Source organism: Chinchilla lanigera, unplaced genomic scaffold (assembly GCF_000276665.1).
Source record: "Chinchilla lanigera isolate Chin_1 unplaced genomic scaffold, ChiLan1.0 scaffold00059, whole genome shotgun sequence".
NCBI classification, from domain to species: domain Eukaryota; kingdom Metazoa; phylum Chordata; class Mammalia; order Rodentia; family Chinchillidae; genus Chinchilla; species Chinchilla lanigera.
In genome coordinates, this window is record NW_004955460.1 from 13,174,656 (window position 1) to 13,200,873 (window position 26,218).

A 26,218-nucleotide genomic window follows, 5' to 3' on the forward strand; every position below is an offset into this window, starting at 1 on the left:
CTGCAAGTTTGAGGCCTGCCTGGGCTACATAGTGAGTTAAAGCAAGACCTGTCTCAAAACAGACAAAAACCAGGTAATGGACCAGATTTTAGCCCCTGGGCTATTATCTGCTAGTCCATGATACAGTGAGTCCATGTTCCCAATGCACTTTTTATGTTTTAATCTTCATAACAGCTCTATGTGATAGATGCTATTTTTATCCCCACTTGACAGATGAAGAAACTGAGACATAGAGAAGTTAAGTAACTTGAAAAAGGTCACTTAGCTGGTAAGCAGCAGAGCTGGGACTTAAAGCTAAGCAGCCTGTTCCCAGAGTCTGCCTACCCTGTCCACTGCGCTTCTTTTGAGGTTGGAGCAGAGGCCAAATTCTGTGGCCCAGAAGTGCCACTTCACCCATCCCCAACACCAGGCACCCCTGATTCAAGCCCCTTGCTCCTGTACCCTTCCCAGGAACATCGACACCCTCATCGTCGATGTCTACCCAGTGCTGGACACACCTGCCAAGCAGGTGCTTTGGCAGTTCATCTACCAGCTGCTGACCTATGAGGAGCAGGAGCTCTGCCAGGAGAAGATTGCATGCTTCCTGGGCTACACAGCCATGACAGGTAAGCATCCCTTTCTCCTGCCCCCTCCTCTTCAGGTGGCTGCCAGCTGCTCAGCCCAGCAGGTAAACAGACACCTGTTCTTATCTGTGAGGTCTCAAAGCTGACCCTGCCCTTCCCACAATAGATGTGCCCACGTGTCAAGCAAATATACACTCAGCACACTGGGGCTTGGTCCATGCTTGGCCTTGAGGATGTGCCTGTACGGCCTGACCTCCACGCAGCATAATCTAAAACTTAAGACTCCGCCCTCACTTCCTGGGGCCTCAGGAGACTCATGCACAAAGTGAGAGTAATCTCAGTGGCTGTGCTGTGCACCCTGGCAAGTAAGTAGTGGGTGGAGAAATTCATATTGACGGCAGCACTCTGGGAGGCTAAGGCAGAAGGATTGTGAGTTCAAACCCAGCCTGGGTAACTTAATGACTTATTGAGGCCCTGTCTCAAAATAAAAATTAAAAAAAGGGCTGGGGCAGGCATGGTGATGCATGCCTGTAATCCCACCACTTGGGAGACTGAGGAAGGAGGATCACCATGAGTTTGAGGCCTGCCTGGGCTATATAGTGAGTTCAAGGCTAGCCTGACCTACACAGCTAGACCCTATTTTGCAAGAGAGAGAGACAGAGAGAGAGAGAGAGAGAGAGAGAGAGAGAGAGAGAGAGAGAGAGAGAGAGAGAAAGAGAAAGAAAGAAGAAGAAGAAGAAGAAGAAGAAGAAGAAGAAGAAGAAGAAGAAGAAGAAGAAGAAGAAGAAGAAGAAAAGACGAAGAAGAAAAAGAAAGAAAGAAAGAAGGAAAGAAAGAAAAAAGAAAGAAAGAAAACTCACATGATCACTGTTTGTAGATATGCCAGCCCCATGCCACCTGGATTCTGGCCACGTGGTCGGGCCATGACAGATGGTGGGCTCCAGCACACAGCACACACATGTGCTGCCTCCCAGTGAGAGTGTGCCCACAAAACCATGCACTTCATGTTGACACCTGGTGAAAGGAAGTGACATTAAATCCTGTGAATTTTCCTGCACCGGCAGTCTGCACCTGCTGTGGGAGTCCCTGCAGATCTGCTGTTTACTGGCCCTTGGTACCCAGTGTCCCTAGTCCTGGGTGCCCACAATTTGCTGAAGAGAGTGAGGGCTTCAGCAAGAAGCTCAGAGTCCAAGCTGGGCAGCACTCTTCCCACACATCCGCCTAGGCCTGGAACCTTTCATTTCGCCCAGCAAGCTCCACTGAGTAGCAGTGACAAGCTTGGTCCAGCACTGGACATTAGGACCTTGGGAACACGGGGTCCTGAGATGAGCCTTGCTGGGAAGAGGGCTAGGACCTCCCAACTGGGGCCCCCATCCTCAGGTTCCTGGTTTCTGGTCCCTGCTTTTCCCCAAGAGAAATGTCCTGGCACCAGCGGGGAAGGGCCTCATACTGCTGCAGCTGATTTCTGCCCTCACCCTCCTTGCTTGTGGAGGCATAGAAGACAAGTGTCGCATCTCCCACAGAGCCTGAGCCTGAGCTGGATCTAGAGCCTGAACCTGAGCTGGAGCCAGAGCCGACACCAGAGCCCCAGCCGCGGAGCTCCCTGAGGGCCTCCTCCATGTGCCGCCGCAGCCTCAGATCCCAGGGCCTGGAGGCCAGCCTGAGCTGCGGTAAGGCCCTGATGGGAAGTGCCGCAAGTGGGAGATAGGGCAGGGGCTCAGTTTTCCCACCCCCAGAATGGGCTTGGTGAGATGAGAAATCAAAGGGACTAGGAGTTAGCAAGGCTGGGCAGTGGCCTCTCTGGACCTTCAGAGCTTGTTGAGTCTGCACCAGCCTTGAGTCTTAGGGCTCAAATGTAGAAGCTGGACATGGTGGCACACACTTGTAATTGTAGCACTGGGAGGCTGAGGCAGGAGAGTTGCAAGTTCATTCCCAACCTGAGTAACTTAGCAAGTTAGCAAAACCCACTATGTAAAAAAGGGATGGGGGGTGGGGCTGGGGATGTAGCTCAGTGCAAGGCCCTGGGTCAAATGCCTGACACCACAAAAGAAAACAAAAGCTCAGATATGGTAAGTAGATCTCCATGGTACCCTCCTGGCAGGTCCCAGTGACTTCCCTGAGATGCCTCTTCCTCTGATCCCAGGCGAGCGCCAGGCTGGTGATGGCACATCCCTCCCTGAGACCCCCAACCCCAAGATGGTGAGCCGTTCCCCCTGCCTTCTAGGTGGGGTCAATATGTGTGGGGATTGGGTGGCCCATGGGGCGGTGCTCACCCCAGGCCAGGCCACCCTTGTGGCTACTTCAGACCTGAGCCAAATACCCAGACTTGGCCTCTGAGGCCCTGCTGGGGCCACATGGGGGTGCTGGCTGGACTCACTCTCCTCCCCCAGATGTCAGCTGTCTATGCAGAGCTGGAGTCTCGACTGAACAGCAGCTTCAAGGGGAAGATGGGGACCGTGTCCAAATCCCGGGCCTCCCCACCAGTCCCCAGCCTGGTAGGCACAGCAGGTAAGGCCTGAGTCTTCAGGGTGTCCTGGCCTCTGTCTTTATGGCTGTTTATCTGAGTGTCATCCCCACCCCTGGGCACACCCTTGGAGCTTCCTCTCTGTTCTGTGCTGGGCTGTGGGGGACCCCAGAGACCTCCACGCATGGGTAGGAATCATCATGGCCAGGCTTGTCCTAGCCTCTGGTGCCCTGTGGTCCTCACCCCTGCTATCCATCTGGAAAAGCACAGAACTGCCCCCAAGGAAGTGCCCGGGTTAGCTGGTGGCTCTTGGATAAACTATGAAGTGCATGCAATGCTCTGTGAGTGGCCCAGGTGGGAAGATGGTTTCCTGGGTGTGGGAGATGCCTCCTACCCCTTACCCGAGGCCTAGAGAAAACCCTTCACTCCTTTGAGTTGGGTCCCTGGTGAGACTCCTAGGATCTGTTCCCAGAGGAGCTGGGGTCTGGCCTGACTTGAGACCAAGTGGTGTCCTCCCTGCCACTAGTTCTGCCCTCTAGTCACCCTTAGGGAAGATGATGGGTGGCAGGGTCATCCAGGGTCTTCTGTGCTGCTCAGAGGGAAAGAGTAACGTCCAGTATGCAGAGACCACCCACCCTGGGCCCTCCCCTCCTGCCTGCTCCAAGAACTCAGATGTTGTCTGAAGAGGGTCCTCACATTCCATTTCCCACATCTCCCACGCAGCGCCCAGGACTCTGTCCAACATCTCATGGCCCAGCGAGCGGCTCTTGCCCTCCCCCTGCTACGACCCACTGTGCTCAGGGGACCTGGCCTCCCCCAGCAGCTCTGAATCTCACCCCTATGCCAGCCTGGACAGCAGCAGGGCGCCCTCCCCTCAGCCAGGCCCTGGGCCCACCTGCCCTGACAGCCCCCCGAGTCCGGACCTGGCCCGGCCATCCAGCCGCCGGAAGCTCTTCACCTTTGCACACCCTGTGCGGAGCCGGGACACAGATCGCTTCCTGGATGTGCTGAGTGAGCAGCTGGGCCCCCGGGTTACCGTCGTGGATGATTTCCTCACGCCCGAGAATGACTATGAGGAGGTGAGCATGCACACGGGGCTGGGACTCTGTTAGGAGAGTAGTGCTGCTGTTTCTGTAAGAGGCCTGCTGCAGACCTGAGCATGGTGGTGCACACCTGTAATCCCGGCACTCAGGGAGGCTGAAGCAGGAGGATTGCACATTCAAGCCCAGCCTGGGCCACCTAATAACTTAGTGAGCTCCTATCTCAAAATAAAAAGTAAAAAGGCCTGAGGATACAGCTCAGTGTGAAAGATTTGGGTTCAGTTCTCCCCTGCCGGGGGGAGGCCATCTTTCCTCCAGATCTGCCTCATGCTAACTCCCCACCTGCTCCCATTCATCCTACAGTTTGTCCCAGGCTATCCCAGTCCCTGGCTGGAGCTACCCCAAGGCTTCCTCCAGGGTACCTCATCTCCTTTTAGAGACTATCCTGCCCTTTGCCTAACGCTTCCTATATAGAGTGTGTCTCAGGTTACCCCTTCCTCATCCCAGGCTACCCACTCACAGCCTCAGGCTAAGCCACCAGGCTCTTCTGTTCCTCTTGGCGGATGATCTCATCCTTTGCCTGAGGCTACCCCATCAGCCTGGCTTGGATCAGCCTGTTGCTGGTCCCAGGCTATCCTCCACCCTCCCAGACTCTCCCATCTACAGGCTAACTCACCATACTATCTTACCCCGGCCCTAGGCTATCCCACTATCCTTCCCTTGCCCAGAATGCCACCCTCTCAAGCCTGCTCTGGACTCTCTGGGTACAGCCATGCCCTTCCTTCATTTGCTGTCCCCCTAGATGAGCTTCCACGATGACCAGGGCAGCTTCGTCACTAACGAGCGGAGCAGCGCTAGCGAGTGTATCAGCAGCAGCGAAGAGGGCAGCTCCCTGACCTATTCCTCCATCTCGGACCACATCCCTCCGCCGCCGCTCAGCCCCCCACCGCCACCACCCCTGCCTTTCCACGACCCCAAGCCCAGTTCCCGCACCGCCGATGCCCCCCGGGGCCCCGCTCAGGCCCTGGCTAAGCCCCTTACCCAACTCAGCCACCCAGTTCCGCCCCCACCTCCCCCACCCCTGCCCCCGCCTGTGCCCTGCGCACCCCCCATGCTATCCCGGGGCCTGGGTCACCGGCGCAGTGAGACCAGCCACATGAGCGTCAAACGCTTGAGGTGGGAACAAGTAGAGAACTCGGAAGGCACCATCTGGGGGCAGGTAAGTGACCTGGGCCCATGAGGGCCCTGATCTAAAGTGGGTAGCCTGGGCAGCTGCATTGAAAAGAAAGCCGTCCGCTGGAACATTCCCTGGTCCTCACCACCTGTACAGAAGAGTGGAGGCCCAGCCCCAGGACACGTGCACTCCTGCTGATCTATACAGGAGTGGAAGCCAGTCTGCATCCCTAGCCCAAAGACACTCTGGGGACATCTGGAAATGCCACACTCTCGAGGCCAGGCTAATTCTTTAGGCTCTTAAAAGGACAGCTGATCTAAACTGCATGTCAGTTTCCATGCTTCCATGGCAATGCTTGAGTCTCCTCCCACTCAGTGCTACCCATCCAGTGCTTGAGTACCTTCAGAGGTGGGGAATTCACCAACCGTCAAGAGCTTCCATCCCTCGCTTCACAACTGTAACCATACTTCTTTGTGTTGCTCCAAAGTCTTGTCTGCCCAAGATTCCTGTGTCCTGTTTCCTGTCTTGTCCTTGAAATCAAGCAGAACTATATTCGTTTATCCATCACTGGCCAATCTGTGAAATGAAGATTCACCCTATACCTGTTCTTTGGGTCATTAGAAAGTGTTTGCTAGCCCCACACTCCAGTGGCAGTGTCTGTGTCAAAGAGCAAGTCCCAAAAGGAATTCCCAGTGGGGCTTGATCAGATAAGAGAGAACAGAGTTCTCACCTCCTTTGACTTAGACACCATATGCCTTTTAATATGGCCTGGGATCCCCTAGCTTCTGGGGCTCCCTTATCTCAGGGTTCATGGTTACCATTATCCTCAACCTCAGTCCCTTCATCTTGGGACCAATAGCACACTCTCATGTGGCCACACGGTGCAGGGGAGAGAGAAAGTGATTGTCATTTTTCCTCATCGCCATCTCCTGAATCCTAATTTTGTCTCCTCCTTCAGCTAAGATGGTATCAGCCTGTATCTTCAGGGCACTTTTCTGTGTTGCTAACACAGGTTCTCGGTAGGTCAAGGCCATGAACAGAGACCCACAGCCTGGGTCCCCTGGGGACCTCACTCCTGCAAGATTTAGATGAGTCCTCACACTTCACTCCACAGTGTAGTGGTCCCACTGCACCAGGACACAGGTCACACGTCTGGCCACATCCCAAATCCATACCACACATTCCTGCCCTGCAGACACATTCATAGACTTCATTTATCTCCCTTCTCTCCCTTTGGGATCTCTCCCTTGGAAATTTCCTCATCCTCATCCTTGTCCAAGTCCTAGTTAGCCATTCCAGATTGTTGCCTAGACTGTCTCAGCCCCCTGTTCAGCTTCTGGCTCCTGGCCTTTCCCTGCTTCAGGTTCCCCAACGCCAGCTCTGCTCACAGAAGATCCCATCCTTTGCCTGAGGCCACTCCATCTACCTGGTGATAGATCAGCCTTTTCCTGGTCCCAGGCTATCCTTACCTTCCCAGGCTGCAGAGGAGGCCTCCAAACAGGGCCGGATCCCTCAGCCACCCTCTTGAGAACTTCTGGTGGCCTCCAGCCCCTTCCCAGCTCTGTAGCCTGCTTCTGCATGCATAGGGTTCCAAGATTGCTGCATTATTCACCACAAGAGAAGCTGGTCCCAGGACCGGGGATATAGCTCAGTGCTTTGCTTGGCAAGCGCAAGGTCCTGAGTTCGATTCCTGGTATAAAAAAAGAGAGAGAAGCTGGTACCTTGCCTGATAATTTGGATGACTTAGCTTCTCCTGCAGTCTCCTCCTGCTCTTGGCTTCATCCCTGGGTTTGATGGGTACCCTCTCCCCAGAACCTCCCAGGACAATCCTCATAGGGGGTTTAGGCAGGGGAGGGCAGTTTAGCTATGGTTGTTCCTCCGGCTCTGAGCTTCCCATGCTCTCTCACAGCTCGGGGAAGACTCGGACTATGATAAGCTGAGTGACATGGTGAAATACCTCGACCTGGAGCTCCACTTCGGCACCCAGAAACCTGTCAGTGAGTGGCCTCATATCAGGCCCTGGGGAAAGTCCAGATACCGTGGTCCATGTCATCCTCTGGCTTAGAGTCCCCAGGGGCTGCACTGACCAGTGTTTACCTAATATGTCTCTGAGCCTTTAAGCCCTCAATTTTTCCCATCTCAAAGTTTGGAGATCATAATAATGGCTGGCAGATGTTCAGTGTGCTCACCAAATGGCAGATGCTGTCACTCCCAAATTAATCCCTTGAGGACTCTACTAGTAGATTCCAAGATTGCCTCCACTTCCTAATGAGGAAACACGGAGAGGTTGGGTGACTTGCACACAATCACATAGCCAGAATAGGGTGGACAGAAGCCATCTACAAATACCTCTTCCAGTCTCCCTCTCTCCTCTCCCACTTCTGAGCATCTCTCTAGAGTGGTTGGGTGGGATGCCAAGCAGCCAAGGTTATTGTATGTGGTCGGTGATCTCAGTGTAAAGGAGAAAGGCCTTTCCATTCAAGAATCAATCATCTAAAAGGTCAAGAGATGGTTGGTTTTCATTGCTTTGCCAGCTCAGTCCCCAAGCCCAGGGAGAGAGAGAGCATTTGAGGAGGTGGCAGTGGGGGCATGGACTCCTCTCCCACTAAGTGTATTGAACTGGACCTAGGCATCCTCAGGTGGAAGGCTAAGAATGAGGGGAGTCTGGACACCGGAGCTGATTTCAGACAAGGTGGTGCTTGGAGGGATCCTTGGCCTTTGATTGGTTGAGGCCACACCTCTTCCGGGCCCTGCCGGGGCAGCCCTAAGCCCAAGCACTGAACTGTCTGGTTTCCCTTCCAGAGCCTATGCCCGGGCCAGAGCCCTTCAGGAAAAAGGAAGTGGTGGAGATCCTGTCCCACAAGAAGGCCTACAACACCTGTAAGAGGCAGAGAATCCCAGGGATTCTAGGAGTGGGTGGTGCCTCTTCTGTCTGGGCCACAGAGCCTGTGACCCACCTGGGTGGATGGCAGCGATTAGGCTGTGAAGGCCTGGACACCCGTTGCCGAGCTGGCTGAAAGCCCTTTCTAACCCCTATAGCTACGCGGTCCCACCTGGGCGCAGGTGTGAGCCTTGGCTCCACCCTGCATTGGCCCTGCCCTCTGCAATCATTTCCCCAGCTCTGGCTCTGCCTCCAACCACATCCTCTGTTCCTCGAAGACCTTTTATTAGGCTCTGGCTCCATGTAGCTTCTTGCTTCTCTAGGCTGGGGATGTGGCTTTGCGTGCGCAGGGTCTGGGTTCGATCCTTAGCACCACGAATACATAAATAAAAGTTAGGACCCCTTAAATCAGTCTCAGACGGGCTTGGGGACTACCCACGCCGGGTCTCTAGCAGGCCCCACCTCCTCTCGGGCGTCCTTCTCGCCGGATTCCACCCAGTAACCCCGCCCTAAGCCCCGGGCCCGCCCACTGGCCCCGCCCCACTCACTCGCGGTTCCGCCCACAGCCATCCTCCTGGCGCACCTGAAACTGAGCCCCGCTGAGCTGCGACAGGTGCTTATGAGCATGGAGCCCCGGCGCCTGGAGCCCGCACATCTGGCGCAGCTGCTGCTCTTCGCGCCTGACGCCGACGAGGAGCAGCGCTACCAGGCCTTCCGCGAGGCACCTGGCCGCCTCAGTGAGCCAGACCAGTTCGTCCTGCAGGTGCCGCGCCCGCGACCCCGCCTCCGTCAGGGCTACCGCTGTGGCTGCGGCTGCCTGTGTTTCGAATTCCCTCGGCTCGGTATACCGCTAACGCTCTCAGGCCCGAGTTCACTTTAACACATTTGGTTTTTTGGTTTTTGTTTTCAGTATTGAGGATTAAACCCAGGGCTTTGGGACTGGGCTACATCCTCAGCGCTTCCCCCACCTTTTATTTTTAATTTTGAGGCAGGGTCTCACTAAAATGCTAAATTGCCCAGTCTGGGCTCAAAGTCTCAATCTTTCTGCTTCAGTTCACCAGAGTGGTGGGATTACAGATGTTTGCCACCACACCCAGTTAGTTTAACAATTTAAATGACCAGTTTCCACCCAGGACAAAGTAGATGGGACGACAGCGTCCCCTAGGGACCGGGCTTACTCTTCCTAAAGGTGTAGCAGGCCCAGGCACCCAGCAGAGCCCCACGCCAGGCTGGTGGGGGAATGGATGAATCCTGGTCCCGCCTTTGTGGCAGATGCTGTCAGTCCCTGAATACAAGACCCGCCTGCGAAGCCTCCACTTCCAGGCCACCCTCCAGGAGAAGACAGAGGAGATCCGAGGCAGCCTGGAGTGTTTGCGACAGGCATCCCTGGAGCTCAAGAACAGCCGGAAGCTCGCCAAGATTCTGGAGGTCAGGATGCATCGCTTTCCTGGTTGCCTCACCCCACCCCTCTGTGCTGGGGATTCCAGCCTGGAGATCCATCCTAATACCCGGGTTGAGGTGGGTGGGTGGGGATCTCTGTGAACACCTGGGTACCATCCACCCACCCTCCTTCCCACAGTTTGTGTTGGCCATGGGCAACTATCTCAATGACAGCCAGCCCAAGACCAACAAGACCACAGGCTTCAAGATAAACTTTCTGACAGAGGTGAGAACCATTCAGGGGTAACTAGAAACTGAGTCTGCCTAAGGCTTGGAGGCCAAGCCTAACTCAACTTGTGACAGAGGCGAGGAAAGAACAAGTGACTAAGGAGGGCCCTCCTCCCAGGGGCAAAGCTGGCTGCACAGAGGCCAGGATGTGAGTACAGCAAGGGTAGGGATAGGCATGGCAAGGGTGGCTTCTCAGCTAAGCCTCACAGTCTGAAAAAGTGGAGCGGGAGAGGAGATTTGGAAAAGTGTCAAAGGCCATGAATTGAGCCAGGCATGGTAGTGTCACCTGCGATTATAGGTGTGCACCACCAAGCCCAGCACTCTGAGAGGTTGAGGCACAAGGATTGCCAATTCCAGCCCAGACTGGGCAGCTTAACAATTTGGGATCCAATCTCAAAATAAAAACTTAGAAATGAACTGGGGAAGCAGCTCAGTGTGCAGGTCCTGGGTTCAATTCCAAGTACCTCAAAAAAAAAAAAAAAAAAAAAAAAGGACCAGGAATTTGTGCCAGAGTGCAGAAGAAGCTGGGACTGTGTACTCAGGAGTCTGAGGGGACTCTTGAGGATGTGTGTTGGGGGGGGTCACTTGCAGCTGAACTCCACCAAGACGGTGGATGGGAAGTCCACTTTTCTGCACATACTTGCCAAATCACTGAGCCAGCACTTTCCTGAACTCCTGGGCTTCGCTCAGGACCTACCCACCGTGCCCTTGGCTGCCAAAGGTAAGCTGGTTGGACGGGAAGGGAGGCAGATTGTCCTGGCCTGAGAATGTGGGCCCATGAGCCTTTGGTCACCTGTACAGTGAACCAACGTACCCTGACTGGTGACCTGGCTGACCTCCATGGTACCATCAGTGAAATACAGGCTGCCTGCCAAAGCATGTCCCCCTCCAGTGAGGACAGGTTTGCTGTAGTCATGGCAGTATCCTCTGAGCCCCATGGTGGACCCAGGGGTTGTTGGGTAGAGCTGGTTGTGGCTCCATTGGCCCCTGAAGATACAGTAGAGATCTGGAAACAGGCTGTTGTATGTCCAGGAGTCTTGGAATAAATGGTCCCATCCTAGGTCATCTTTTTTCTCCCAGTATTGGAGATTAAACTGAGGATCTTCATACTGAGCCCTTTTTCATTCTGAGGCAGGGTTTCACTAAGTCACTAAATTCCCTAGTCTGGCCTCAAACTTGCAGTTCTCTTGCCTCAGCCTTCCAGAGTACTGCAACTATAGGTGTGTACCACCAAGCCCAGCCAACATGTGTCATTTAGACTCTGAGTGCTTATGCCAAATCTGGGTCCCTGAGGCCAGATCTCTTTTTGGGTGACCCAGCATCAAGGCCAGAGGAGGAGACAAGTCCAGGTGGGGAGGATAGGAGGCAAGGGTGTGTGGCACTTCTCCCTGTCCCTCTCTGGGGCCCCACTAGCCGTTGGAGGAGAAGACGGGGTTTTTCCTGATGATGCTAGATCTAGACAAGGAAGAGGGCTCTGAGGACTGTGCCCATGGCCAGGTGCTCCACCTGGAAAGCACCTGTCATGTGTCCCTGACACCAGTGTGTAGTGCCTGCAGAGGCCAAGTACTCAGGCAGATTTTCTGTTGTTGTTCAGTGCTATGTGTAGAACCCAGTGCCTTCTACATGCTAGGCATTATTTATTTATTTATTTATTTTTGGTTTTTCTCCGGTACCGGGAACTGAACTCACGACCTTGCGCTTGCCAGGCAGGCGCTTTTGCTGCTGAGCTAAATCCCCAGCCCCCATGCTAGGGAAGTGTTCTACCACTGTGTTTCACCCCAGGCCCAAAGTAGGAATCTGATATCAGATTCCTCCCCTTTCCTATCAAGCAAGAGACCCAAGAGGGATCACTCACTTGTAGATCATCACTGAGCAAGTACTGTGGTTGTACTAAGTGCTTCTCGCTGCCCATCCCTTCATAGCACCCAGATTTTTGCAGACGTGGCAACCCAGGCTATTCAGGTAGCGGTTAACCTTCTGCATTCTAGCACCCCTCAGTCAAGGGAGGACTCCCTGCTTCCGTGGGTTCAGATGGAGGTCCTCAGAGAGAGAATGGATGGCCATTCAAGGGCAGCATCTGCAGAAGGATATGAGCAGACAGATCAGACAGGCCTAGGCTCCAATCCTGACTCCAGCTGGATATGCTGGTGCACACCATTCTCTGGGAGTTTTTGTTTTGTTTGTTCATTTTGTTTTTTTTGAGACAGGGTCTCATGCAGTTCAGGCCTTGAACTCACTATGTGGCCCAGGCTGGCCTTGAACTCGAGATAGTTCTCCTACCTTGGCCTCCTGAGTGCTGGAATTACAGATGTTCACCACCACACCTGGCCTTACACACGACTCTCTGGGAGGCTGAAGCAGAAAGATCCCAAGTTCAATCCCAGCCTGGGCAATTTAGCAAGCTCTCATTTTAAAATTAAATGAAAAAAATGAGCTGGAAATGTAGCCCAGTGTGAAGGCCATGGTTTCAATCCCCAGTACCCTCCCTGACACATACATACACAAGGTGGATGGGAGGGTACCAGGTGGGTTGGCGCTTTCCTTAACCAAGGCCCTGCAGTCCTTCCTGGAGACAGCCCAGCCCGCCCTGCGGGCCCTAGATGGGCTGCAGCGGGAGGCCATGGAGGAGCTGGGCAAAGCACTGGCCTTCTTTGGGGAGGATTCCAAGGCTACCACCTCTGAGGCCTTCTTCGGCATCTTTTCGGAGTTTATGAGCAAGTTCGAGGTGAGCCGCGGTGGAGGCCTAGGGGAGAGCCTCTTAGGGAAGCCAAGGCCAGAGGCCCCAGAAGGGCGTCCTCCTGGAAGCCCGACTAGGAAAGGGCCCCAGTAAGTGACCTGGGCGCTGGCGGCCTGGGGTGGGAGGAGGAGGCAGGACAGGGGACCCAGGTCTCTCCTGGAACCCTAACTGCCCACCCCTCCTTGTGCTCTCGCCTTCAGCGAGCACTCAGCGACCTGCAGGCCGGCGAGGGTCCGCGCAGCTCCGGGATGACTTCGCCCCTGGCCTGGTGACGGCGGCCACGCCGCTTCCTCTGCGGCCTGAGCGAAGAGACCGACGCCGGAGAGGGCGGCGGGGACGCCGTCGAGGTCCGGGGTGCTGATCTGCGGAGCGACAGATCTGGCCGCGGGCTGGTCGCCGCACAGGTCTCCAGCTACCTCAGCCGCCAAGGCCTCCGCATGCCCGAGTGCGTCTGCGGGTCGCGCGAGCTGGGGCTGCCCGCCTGGGGGATTCGCGGCCCCAGCCCTGCGGTGTCCCGCAGGCTTCCTGCGCGAGCTCCTGGCGGCGGGTGGAATAAAGTGCTACTGTGTGCCCCCGGGGATGGGGGGCCACGAGTTGGTTGCTAAGGGATTGTAGCACACCAGCGGCTAGGACCTGCTTTCTGAGCCTGCTTGGAGTGGCCCCCCCAGCAGATGAGCCAGGAGACGCTGGCCGCACCAAGCCAGCATCCGGAGGCCCCTTGCCCAGCCAGGAAGAAGGCAGGAAAGCTTGCAGTCTGGTGTCCTGGGACCGCCAAACAGAGCCTGTTTTGGTTTTTTGTTTGTTTGTTTTTGTTTTCGAGACAGGGTCTCCCGATATAGTTCAGGCTGGCCTCGAATTTGCAGTGATCCACCTGCCTCAGCCTCCCAAATGCTGGTATTACAGGCATACCCCACACCTAGCTTCAGGCCTGGGTCGTGGAAGCTGCCCTTGGCTGCAGCTGAGGAGGGCACCAGGAGGAGAGCAATCAGTGAGAGATCTAGGGAAAAACCGGAGTTATAAGAATATCAAGCTGCAGGATGGAAGCTCTGGTTTTGTTTTGCTAGGCTAGGGATAGAACTCAGGGCTTTGCACATGGCAGGCAAGCAGTATACCAACGAGCTACATCCCAGCACCTCAGAATTGAGGGTTTGATCCAGTGGATGAACTCAAATTCACTTTAGAGGTGATTAGATCAGGGGAGGCTCAGAGCAGGAAGGGGATCCTTAAGGTAGTGGCAGAGAGGGCAAAATGTTTAGATAGCACTTGGGTGAGCAGGACTTGGTGGCCGATTGCCAGGTGTCTTAGCTGGATGGGTGATAATGTTGTTCCCTGGAAGAGGTCACGTGAGCGGGGCAGACTTGGGGATGGATGACACATCTAGGATATGCTCGGAATCTCAGAGGCCACTTTCTGTGTGTCTGGAGGTAGGGAAAGGAGTTACCTGAAAGCAAAGAGCGAGTGGAGAAATGAGCAGAGAGTGCAAGCAACTTGTTTTCCAAGCTGTTTTCTCTTGGATTTCTTTTTCTCCCATCCCAATCAAATGGCTAGTGTTGCTTCTGGGAAGAATCTCCAACCCATTTGGTTCTTTCCCCTCTTCCACAGTCTTCCTCTTTGAGTCCGTGTATGTACATTCTTTGTGCCCTACTCCCTACCCCATGTAAAAATGTCTAAATGAAAACATATACTTCAAGGAGAAATCTGGATATGAGTGTATTTCTCCCCAGCAGCTCATGCTGGAGGGTTTCCACAAGTTCCTAATGCCTGTGTCTCTGGGAAACATGTTAGGTCTGTTAAAATCCCTATGTGAGATCCACAGGAAATGTAGACTCCACCAGGCATGATCCCCAGGCCCAGCTAACCCCAGTGGCATTTTCCTGAAAATTAGAAACATGTGCCTCTCCGGGAGACCCAGCCTGAGCACTCATGAAGGCTTTTCCTAAATTCCCTTATATCTGTTACCTATTTCCTCCAGCAGTGCTGTATAACAGACCATCCCCAAACTTAGTGGCTTAAAATGAATCATGAATCTATGAGTCAACAAGGCAGTTCTTTTTTTGTTTGTTTGTTTTTGTTTGTTTGTTTTTTGTCTTTTTGAGACAGGGTCTCGCTATGCAATTCAGACTGGCCTTGAGCTCACTTTGTAACCGAGGCTGGTCTCAAGCTCACAACAATCCTCCTGCCTCAGCCTCCCAAGTGCTGGGATTACAGGGGTGCACCACCACACCTGGCTGTTTGTTTGTTTGTTTTTTGAGACAGGGTTTCACTATGCAATTCAGGCTAGTCTTGAGCTCACTATGTAGCCAAGGCTGGCCTCAAACTCACAGTGATCCTCCTGCCTCAGCCTCCTGAGCAGTGGGATGACAGGCATGTGCCACAACACTCAGTAAACAAGACAGTTCAGATCTGAGCTGCAGTCAGTGTGGTCCATTAAGCAGCTGTGTTGATGGTGTGTGGCTCTCTCACATGTCTGGAGCCTTGGCTAAGTAAGTTGAGACAGCCCCATACACTGTCTCATCCTGCATCCAAACAGCCAGGGTCCATGAGAATATGCAAGCAATGCCACTGAATATTCCTTGAGTCGAGGCTCAGGACTCTCACCATTTCTTCCATCACATTCTGTCATCAACACCAGTAACACAAGCACCTCAGATCCTAGGAAAAGGGAATTGGGCACCACTCTTAAAAGGAGATACTACAAAAATCACATTGAACAGGATGTGGATTCAGGGATGGGTGGAGAATCAGGGCCATTTTTGCATGCAATATACTTTATAGCCCCTTGGCCAGGCACTTGTATCCCCTAGGCCCTGATCCTGCCTAGACCGGCACTGCTCTGGTTACTCATGTGTCCTCCAGGTAGCATGCTTCCCTCACCTAGTCACCTGTGTGTTATCTGACTCCTTTCTGGAGACATTGCAGTGGGTTGTACTTGCCTAGCAATCTATCTCATCCTCCTGAGCAAAGCTCCCTGTTTTTCCTTTGGAAAAGTATCTCTCCCCTGTTCTCAGACCCTGGAGCTGTGCTGGTTGGATTCGGATGATCTTGTGTCTGGCTAGGCAGCTCAGAGTCAATCTAAGACTCAAGTTGGGACTGTTGGGAAAGAGAAGTTCCATCTCCTCTGGAATTGCTTGGTGTAGATGGGGGAAACCTGGAGGGAGCTGCCTCCGTGTAAAGCCAAGAGAAGAGAGAAGATCACCATATATAACTCTCTGTCCCTGGATCCAACCACACCTGAAGTTGACTTCTGGACTTGTCAGTTTCCAAGCAACTAAGTTCCCCCTCCATTTAAAAATTTTAAAAATTGATTTTAATTTCCTGGTTTAGACTGGTTTAAATTGGTTTCTGTCACTTATAGCCCTAAGTGGGTTGATTAACACATCCATCAACAGATTGGTCTTGTTAGTGTTCATTGATCTGTCTTTATTTATACATGCATTCATATATATATATGTATATACACACACACATATTAACAGTACTGGGGATTGAACCCAGGGCTTTTACATTGAGCTATGCCCCTAGCTCCTTTTTATATTTTATTTTGAGATAGGGTCTTCCTAAGTTGCCTGGGCTGGATTTGAACTTGTGATCCTCCTGCCTCAGCCTCCCAGAGTGCTGGGATCACATTCAGGCATGTGCTACCTGGCACACCAGTACCTCTGATGTATGCCAGGCCCAGTGCCGGCTGCAAACATCTTACAGATTAGCCTCTCTACATCTAGTTTCCTACTTGTTATGGCATTTCTACCCCAGATCAATGCAGGCTTATTCGTGAACAAGTACATCTCCCCTTCCTCCAATTCTTCACCAAATGACAGGTGTCTATGTAGACACTTAGGGCCCAGGAATTTATCTTTTTTAGAAAGCATTTTTATTTTTATTAGTACATGTTTGCAGTACATAATGATTACATTCACTGCAGGGACTTGGTACACGTACATAACACATCTTAATTCTCTTCATTCTCTTTCCCTCTCCCAAGAACTTATTTATCTCTCAGTAATACTAACTACATAATACAGCCTAATTATGCGGCTCCTTTCCAAATAGTGATGTCAATTGATGTCTCCTGGGGAGTATGCTCGATGTTTCTACAGCTCTCATTTCATTTTCTTTTCACAAGCACCCTGTGAGGTGTGTTTCATTATCTCCTTTTCACAAATAAAAAGTCTGAAATGCAGGAAGGATATGTGACTTTCTAGATCTAAAACTCAAGTTTGTCTAAATCTAGAGCCTGTCTACTGAGTGGGAATTGCGTTGCTAACACAACTGTTTATTTATATGCATTCCAGGAGCTGTAGAAGCTGATGATACCGACCTAAAGCTCTTCCATCTTTCCTCACTCCCTCCTCCTCCTCTCTCTGTTAGCCTACTAGTCCACCAGAACAGAATACCCCGAAGTAGGTAGACTCAGTGACAGCAATTATTTTCTAACAGTTCTGGAGGCTGGAAGTCCAAGATCAAGGTGTTAGCAGGTCAAGTTTCTCCAGACTTAAAGAGGATCACCTTCTCCCTATCGTTTTTCCTTGTTGTGTGCCTATCAAGTCTCTTCCTCTATGATAAGGATGCCAGTCCTATTGGATTAGGGCCCCACCCATATGACCTCATTTAACATCAACTACCCCCTCCCCAGTACTTGGGACTAAATCCAGGGGCTTCATGTGGAACAACATTCCCAGCCCTTAATTTTTAAATTTTGGGACAGGGTCTCAATAAATCATTAAGTTGCCCAGGCTGGGTTTGAATTTGGGATTCTCCTGCCTCTCTGCTTCCCAGAGTGCTGACATTATAGATGCCCACCCCACACCCAGGCTCCTTATTTACTTCTTTAAAGACCCTGTCTCCCAACACTCTCACAGTCTGAGGTAGAGAGGGTTAGGTTTCAACATCTGAACTTGAGGGAGGAGGACACAGTTCATGACAACAAATTCCCTTATCAGGTGCCAAGGAGATAATTGCCCTAGTCCTAGGGAGGCCTCAAAGAGCTCTGAATAACCTGCTGCTTCAAGGAGAAAGGAGTCTACTAGGCAGGACTCCTCTCTCTGCAACTTCTGCAAGCTTCTGATCCGATAACATTCAGGCCCTGCCTCCCTCCAATTCAGAGCCACTTCTCTGTCTGTGCTCTTCCCCTGTCTCTCAGCTGTCAGGACCACATGCACTGGCTCTTTCAGCCTCTTCTCCCTGCCCCTAAGAACAGCTCTAGGCTCCACTGGCTATTGCCCTCCCTTCCCCCTTCAGAGCCAAAGCTTTTGCTGCCATTTTCTCCATCCACTACTCTTCTGTGACCAGGGATAGGAAGCCACAGGGAGTTTGTTCACCTTATCTTCCCTGACCTTTACTCTTGGGCACTGTTTACCCTCCCTTGGCAAATTCACACACACCCAGGGCTCAGCCACCTGGTGTCTCCCCTCTGATAACCCTGTCAGCTTCATTCCCATTGGCCTAGCTGCTTCTGCCTCTGCATACAGCAAGAGCTCAATAATTGCCAACTAGGTCAAACCCAATTAGCATCAAGACAAAGGGCTACCAAGCTGCTCAAGAAAAGGACTAGGAAGCTACAAAACACTTTGGAAATGTGTAATTGAAACCCCCAACCCAGTACTGGGGATTGAACCCAGGGGCTTTGCACTGAACTATGTCCCCAGCCCTTTTAAATTTTTTTTATTTTGAGACAGTCTTGTTAAATTGATACTTGAATTTGTGATCTTTCTGCCTTGGCCTCTCAGAGTGCTGGGATTACAGGCATGTGCCACTGTACTCAGCTGTATCTAAAGCTCTTAAAAAAGAGTTGCAAACTTAAACTCTACAGAGACCTGATGAAAACTATAAACATATGAAGCAGGGGGGTTGGGGGGGTAATAAAACAACAGCATGCCTCCCAGTCCACCCACAGACCATCAGCAGCTGTTTCTAAAAATGTGCCCTGCTGAGCCAGGTATAGTGGTGCATGCCTATAATCCCAGCCACTGGAAAGCTGAGGCAGGAAAATGGCTATGAGTTAGAGGCCGAGTTGGACTACATAGTGAATTCAAGGACAACCTGAACTACATAGTGAGACCCTGTCTTTAAAAAAAAAAAAAGCCCCAGCCCATCTAACCCAGCTTGGACATTGAGGGGGCCCCTGACCTAAGCTGTGCCAATCAGAACCCCTTCTGATTAAATTTTAAATAAATGCCTAGACATTTCAGCCTTGCAATGGCTGTTGTCTGGGTTAGAAGAGATGAGACCTTGCTAGTTAAGCCTGAGAAGTAGGAGAGCAGATTCCAGAGTGACTGGTAAGAGTGAAACATACGCCATTTCATCTGTCCTTGCCATTTCTAGATGTCTGCTCCCAGCCATTTACTCTGCTTCCCAAGAAAATTAATCTCAAGTTGTCAAGAGTCTTTCAGCAATCACCAGTTTGACTCTGGCTGGTGAAGGACATCCCAGAATATTCTTTTCAAATAATTTTATATTATTCCAGAAGTATGTGTGTGCACGTGTGTGTGTGTATGTGTGTGTGTGTGCATAGATACACACAGAAAATAATGCATAGTCCTTCTGAAGATGCTCAATATATGTGAAGTGAATCTCAGGTAAAACCTCATACAAATTCAGAGGCTTACACTTTAGCAACAGCCTTGCATGTTGCTAAATGAAATGAGAAGAGGAAAAAGTAGTACAATTTTATATCCCCACATTACATAGCAGACTGAAACGAATACAGACAGTTTTGGTGCTCTGTACATCAAACTAACACTTTATATCTCAAACTCTAGAAAGGGCAAAAAAGAGATTAAAAGGGAATTACAAACCTCCTCTATATGGATATGTCAATATCAGCCAAGGTACTCTCATTTTTACCAAAAGAGTAGCTCATCAAGCCTACTTTGCCAAAAAGTATATACACATGTTATATTTATAATGGAGGGAGAGAGGAAGAGAAGATAGCTTTCTCAAAGGATTTGGTATTTTCAGGGTTTAACTTTGCACTGAGCTGATAAGAAGGTTACTTTACACCTCTATTTCTAAAAGTGAGATGTGGTCATGTGCTGTGAATCTTTTGCAGGGAAATGAACAAAAGGCTTGTTACACTGCAGAAATGCCCAAGTATACACTGTGTGTAAATATTTATAGATGTTGGCAGCATCTTTGTGTATAAATCAGTTTATTTTGTAATATTCTGTTGCCAGTGAGTTTCCTAAAATAACAAGACCGGTGTATGAGGCCTATGTGAAGACAAAGGCCTGTAATCGCAGCACTCAGGAGGTTCACAGTTTTAAAGTCAGCCTGGGTAACTTAGTGAGACTCTATCTCCAAACAAACAAAAACAACAACAAAAAGCCCTGGACTAGAGATGTGACCCACTGTAAAGGCCCTAGTACCGCAAAAATCTTGAGAGATCAGAATCCAAAAAATATAGTTTTGTAAAAAATACTTAATTTTAAATTTTATTTTAAGATAAATGGCTTTTGCAGGTAAATGTAGCTTTAATTCAATAGAAGCTCTTGGAATTGCCTCCACTAAAATGAGCACCAATTCAAACAAATATTAAATATATTATCATTATTACCATTGGTAATCAAACCCAGGGGTGATCTTCCACTGAGCTATATCCCTAGCCCATTTTTTTTCTTTAGTACTGGGGACTGAACACATGGCTTTCTCAGTGAACTACACTGCCAGCCCTTTTTATTGTTTATTTTGAGACAGAGTCTCACTAAGTTGTCCAGGCTTTAAACTTGCCACCTTCCTGCCTCAGTCTCCCAAGTAGCTAGCACTACTATGGCTAATGACAACGTTTTAAACTAAAGTTGTCATTTTGTCCTATGCATAGCCAATCCACTCATTTGAATTTTCCCCCAAGTGTACTGGGCTGAATGGGAAAACAAACAAAACCTTATTGGTTACATTTTGAAATTAATTTTTCAAAACCTTGTTTTTCGTTTTTTTGGTATTAGGAATCAAACTTGGGACCTTGCGCTTACCAGGCAGGTGCTTGGGTTGCTGAGCTATATCCCCAGCCCCATTTTTCAAAACCTAACAGAAACTAATTCCAAATCTACCATTATAGTTTAGGGATTTGACTGAAATCAATTTTCTTTTGCAAACTCCACCAAATTTTCAAATAAGTGTTAATAAATGTTTTGTCTTTTTCCAATGATTAATTCATAAGCAAGTGGCTAAGATCTAGAATTTTTGGATCCAGTAGGAGCACAGGTGTATATATTTAATAAAAAGCATGGGAGGCTGTTTTGAAAGTACTATTAGCTGAAGTGAAGCATGTGATAGTTTTTCTGTTAGATTTAGTGGTAAGGATAAAGCTATTGTCTTTGATAGCCAAATCCCTAACAAGAAGAGTTTACCGTTTAATGTGCTTTGTAATCCTGAAGGAACCTCTGCATCAGTAAACTATATCCCCAGAATCCCCTTTTTTTCTTTAAATTTTGAGACAAGATCTTGCTTAAGTAGCTAAGTTGCCCAGGCTGTGCTCAAACTTGCAATCATCCTGTCTTAGCTTCCCAGAGGACTGGGATTATAAAGATGCACCACCATGCTCAGTTTAAAGGATATTTTTTTGGAAGGCAATCAAGGTGCTACATGTGAAGGGGCAGAAGTAGTATATGTTTGAAAAATTTGACATGTATCCTCCAAAACCAAAAATATATCAACCCCATCCCCATAATTCAGCTCTCTATCTCTCTTTATTTTCTGAGACAAGGTGTTGCTATGTAATTCAGGTTGGCCTTGTACTAACTATGCAGCCCAAGCTGGGCTTGAACTAGCAGTTCTCCTCCTGCTTCAGCCTCCAAAGTGCTGGGATTACTGGCTTGCTCTACCATACTTAGCTTCTGTTCCTCTTGTATAGTTTTTTTCTTTTAGGGAACTGAGTTTTGGGGATTTTGACTTTAAGGATTTCCACATTTGAGATTTCAAATTTTTGAGATTGTGATTTTCAGGATTTTGATTTCAGAAATTTTAGACTTTGGGGCTTTAAAACTTTTAGGATTTCGGCATTCCTCTAGCTACCATCTTGCATCCCTGTGGGTGTGGACCTAAGCTCAGCTGATCTGCTCAAGACTCCCTGAGTGCCCGCTGTAGTCCCCAGTGCTGCCCTGTATTCTCTTTGACAAGAGGGAAGAAACTACCATGAACCAGACAAAACTGGCCAAACTGCAGGCACAAGGGCCCATTAGTGGAAAAGGTACTGCTTACAGAAAAAAGGTACCTCATAGAACACCAAAGCAGATGATAAAAAACTTCCGTTCTCATTATAGAAGTTAGGGGTAAGCAGAATCTCTGGTATTGAAGAGGTGAATATGTATACAAATCAAGAACAGTTATCCACTTTTTTTTTTCTTTGAGACAGGGTCTCACTGTGCAGTTCAGGTTAGCCTTGAGCTCACTTTGTAGCCCAGGCTGGTCTCAAACTCATAACAATCCTCCCACCTCAGCCTCCCGAGTGCCGGGATTACAGATGTGTGCCACCACGCCCAGCAGTTATCCATTTTAACAACTCACAAGGTCAAGCATGTCTGGCAGCAAATGCTTTCACCATGACAGGCCATGCTGAGATGAAACAGCTGAAAGAAATGCTACCCAGCACCCAAGTGGTGCAGACAGTCTGACTAGTTCAAGGAGACTGGCTGAAGCTCTGCCCAGTCTGTGGATGGAAAGAAAAGGCCCACTTGTTCCTGGAGAGGAGGAGGATGATAAAATTCCAGATCTTATGGAGGATTTTGATGAGGCTTCTATGAATGAGGCCACTGAATTGAGTCATCTTTTGAAGACAATAAAATTTGGAAGAAGTTACTAGGGCCTGCTATTTTATATTATGATTGCTTTTTAAGATTGTTTTTGTTTATGAATCTGATAAATCTAAATCTCTAATATTTTAAGCCCAAGCCCCATAGACACTAGCTTTTTTCATTTTTTGCTTATATATAATTCATTCCTTGCAGCCAATTAAGAAGCCTGGGAATAAAGTTTGAAAAAAGGATTAATAATTTAAAAAAGGAATTTCAACATTCCAAATTACAGCGCTTGGGACGGTGTCTTTTGGGATTATGATCTGCACTGCAGTGCATGATCTATTTTGTTTTTTTATGGGAATCCAGTAAAATAGAATGACCGAAACTTCTCAGGATTTTTTGGAAGGTACAAACTTGGGTACAATTCAAATGTCTAACATGTTGCTGGATAAAGTAGGGCACTTTAGATGCCATCCCTGTTTTAGGCATTTGTGGCTAGGTAACAAATCAATCCAGAGTTTAGCACTTTAAAGCAATGTATCAACATATTATTATCTCACAGTTTTAGGAGGCCAGGAATTAGGGAGCATCTTAGCTGAGTGCCTCTAGCTCAGGAAATCTCATGAGGTTGAATAAATAAAAATCTGAAATAATTTTAAGCCTTTGCTGGTTGGTACCAAAAGAAAAAGACTCCCTCCTTCAAATAGACCTGCTTGGCATTTCCTTCAAAAAACTTATAATCACAAATCTTTCCTCTGTCCTTTTCAGAGGTATGTTAAGTTGTTTTCAAAGCTAAATAAGCTTTTTACCAGTTTTGCACCCCAAGAATATCTTTCTTGGGGTCTTCAGAGCCATCTCTTTGAAATGTGAACACCAGTGAAAAGGATGCTGCCCTGGCTCCCTGGCTTGGAGAGTTGAGCTAGGTGTCTGGCTCCAGGTTATAACATCCTGCTCGTTAAAACGATATGGGAACTGAAAATATAGCTCAGGGGTAGAGTGCTTGCCTAGCATGTGTGGCTTTCAGCCCCAGAACAGACACACACACACACACACACACACACACACACACACACACACACACACATACAGAGAAAGAGAGGGAGAGAGGAATTTTTTGGAAGACAATTCACATGCATGTAATGGATTGTATCTGCCTAGCTATATGAAATAGTGGGATTTCTCCCTTTTCTTTCTTCCTTTCTTCCTTTCTTAGATCTTTTTAGCAGATTGTGGGGGATTTCCTGTGATGGTTCTCACAGTTGGTTTGATGCTTATTTAATATCAAAATGGTTTCATTCTTTTCTGCATTTTGAGCAGAGGATTTACTGGGTCAGCAGGAGATTTTGTTTGTTTTCATTTATTTATTTATTTTTATAACATAGGAACAGATGATTTTTGTTTTTCATGCTATTTTTCCAATAGTTAGAAAAGATATCAGCCAAGATTGCACTCATCTAAAGGACCTAAAGGCCTGATGGGAGCTGGCACTGGCTTTCGGGATGGCTCACCCTGTGGCTGGTAGCTGCAGGCCCCTTGCTGGCTAGTCATGGGAAGACAGGCATCTGTCCATAGAGCTCTGTCAGCGTCCTTATAGCCAGGCAGCTAGCTTCCACCAGAGGGAGCGATGAAAGGGAAGGAGGGAAGAGGGGGAGCAACCACAGTACCTTTTATGACCTAGACTCAGCAGTGACAAGCTGTGCTCTCTACCATATATATATATTTTTTTTAATTTTAAAAAAATTTTTTTTTTTTGGTGCAGGGAGTAAACACATGCTAATGTATATGCTCTAACACTGGGCCACACCCCCAGCCCCTACTACATTGTTCGTTACTAAGACCAGTGTATATTTAAGAGGAGAAGAATTAAGCTCCTTTTCTTAAGGGAAGTGTCAAGTAAATTGTGGATATATTTCAAAATCATAAGATACAAGGAATGCCAAAAAAAAAGCTGGTTAACTATTGTCACCAGTTCAAAAAGTATTGCACATAGTCCCTGCCCAAAAAAAGTAGAAATGCTCTAAAATTTTATAGTACTTATATGAAAGAAACATGATTGAGGATTTTCCAAATGTGACTATGATCTCAAAAAATTTCCATTTTACAAATAACAAATTGAGAAGCTGAAATTAATGTTTCCAAACTATCAAAAAAATTTTTTTCAGGGCTGGGGATGTAGCTTAGTAGGGGACTTACCCAGCATGTATGAAGTCCTGGGTTCAAGCCCCAGTACCAGAGGAAAAAATATATATATAAAAAGTAAAGTAGGCATGGTGGCACATTGCCTGTAATCCCAGCTCTTGGGAGGCTGAGGCAGGAGGATCACTGTGAGTTTGGGACCAGCCTACACTACATAGTGAGTTCAAGGCCAGCCTGAAATACATAGAAAGACTCTGTCTCAAAAAACAGTGTCTTGCTAAATTGCCCAGTCTGGGGTCAAATTTGGATCCTCCTACCTAAGCCTGGAATAGTGATGGGATTACAGACATGTGCCACCACATCTAGCTGGGTTTTGTGTCTTTGTGCATGGCTGTGTGCAGGGCTGATTTCTGGGCAAGAGTCAATGTTGTTTCCCAGAGCCCAGTATAAAAGGGCCCATACTCATGGCTTAAAGCCCTGCAGCTACTGTCATGAAATCTTTAATATTTTTGCTATTTGATTTGTGATTCACAGCAAAGCCTAACAAGGCAGTGCAGCATGGAACGGAGAGCTGGAGCCTGGGCATGTGTGTCACTCTACTGCCTGCAATCTTCTTGCTCCCCTGGGATGAATTCATCTGCCTGCTCCCAGATACCAAGACAGCCTGGCAACTGCCCTCTGTCTGTCCTTGTGACCACAGCCACCTTCCCCTTAGGGAACCTCAGCATGCACGCAGGTGGGTGGGTCCGGTCAGATTCTGTGCATCCTCTCTGGCGGGCATAGCATATGCTGTTCACCACAGATTGTGCCAGGGTATGTTTGGATAACTCGGGAGGAACAAATCTCTCCCCTTACCCTGATCCAGGTGCCTGGCATGTGGGCTGCATATCCTTGAAGGTTGCCCTCTGCCAAGGGTTAGGGTAGAATGGGGATGGACTGTGCCCAGCTCAAGCCATCAGACCCAAGTGCAAACTCCCCATGTGAGCATCCACGCTGGTCCATCCATACCCTATGCCCAGAGTTGTGCCTGCTTTGCCTGCTCTATGCCCAGTGGGCCTCCTCTTCCTTCCAACCTTCCTGGGGCCACCCTGTGTCCATCCCTTCCAGCCAGCTCCAGGCACCCTGCACAGACAAGCCAGGAAACATGAACTGTGTGCTTCTTTCACCAGCTAGTGTGTGTTTTGTTTTAGTGATAATGGAAATTAAAAACTAAAGCAACGGTATGAATTTAATTGAGAAGTAAGAGAAAATGATAAGGGGCTTTAGCTCAGGGAGCTAATAAAGATCAAGTTAGTCCCTTAGCAAAGGAAAGCAAAGGAAGACAGGGGAAGGACTCCAGTTGAAGGCGCTGGAGGAGCATGCTGTGATGAAGATCAGGATGGTCCATTTAGGAAAGAATGGAGACCAGATTATGGGCTGTTGTGGCTGGTTGGGGTCTGATCAATCGATCTCTCGGTCCTGGTTTTGGAGCTGAACTCAGGATGATGCCTCAAAACTTGATGGGCAATTCAGTTCCCATGGGGTGATTGCTCTTGCATGGAACAGCCTCAGTCTTTCAAGGCTCTTCTGGAAGCCAAGGTGACTCTAGGTTTAGGGCTAGGAAGACTTCGAGGACAGGCTGAATGGTGCTGTAAGTCTCCTATTGCAATGTCCTCAGTCTTGAAGGATTATGAGATAGTCTTGGTAAATTTAGGGCTCATAGACCTTGTTTTGCCAACTTTTAGACTGACATTAACTAAATGACTAGTGTGCCTGTAGGCAGAGCTTAGAGGGATTTGACCTAGAGTTTTACAAAGGTATTTTACTTTTAGTTACCTATTGGGT

The 26,218-nt window shown here is 49.2% G+C and overlaps 1 protein-coding gene and 1 pseudogene across 6 annotated transcripts in view; both read left to right on the forward strand.

Annotated features, from left to right (window-relative positions):
* Window positions 1-14,520, forward strand: part of Grid2ip (glutamate receptor, ionotropic, delta 2 (Grid2) interacting protein) — a 27,415-nt gene extending 12,895 nt beyond the window's left edge. For 4 of the 6 annotated variants that reach the window (XM_013521106.1, XM_005397889.1, XM_013521105.1 and 1 more), the window contains exons 7-21: window positions 451-605; window positions 2,087-2,233; window positions 2,665-2,762; window positions 2,954-3,071; window positions 3,751-4,106; window positions 4,870-5,286; window positions 7,151-7,238; window positions 8,044-8,121; window positions 8,689-8,885; window positions 9,395-9,550; window positions 9,702-9,788; window positions 10,382-10,511; window positions 10,592-10,710; window positions 12,351-12,515; window positions 12,728-12,892. In XM_013521106.1, coding sequence (XP_013376560.1) covers window positions 451-605; window positions 2,087-2,233; window positions 2,665-2,762; window positions 2,954-3,071; window positions 3,751-4,106; window positions 4,870-5,286; window positions 7,151-7,238; window positions 8,044-8,121; window positions 8,689-8,885; window positions 9,395-9,550; window positions 9,702-9,788; window positions 10,382-10,511; window positions 10,592-10,710; window positions 12,351-12,515; window positions 12,728-12,799 — 2,383 coding nt within the window. In that variant the 3' untranslated portion in view covers window positions 12,800-12,892. Of the gene's footprint in view, window positions 1-450; window positions 606-2,086; window positions 2,234-2,664; window positions 2,763-2,953; window positions 3,072-3,750; window positions 4,107-4,869; window positions 5,287-7,150; window positions 7,239-8,043; window positions 8,122-8,688; window positions 8,886-9,394; window positions 9,551-9,701; window positions 9,789-10,381; window positions 10,512-10,591; window positions 10,711-12,350; window positions 12,516-12,727 lie in introns of all 6 variants that reach the window. The other 2 variants (XM_013521107.1, XM_013521108.1) reach the window with 2 other exon arrangements.
* On the forward strand, window positions 12,965-22,323 carry LOC102024097 (annotated as a pseudogene).
* Window positions 22,324-26,218: the final 3,895 nt, after the last annotated feature.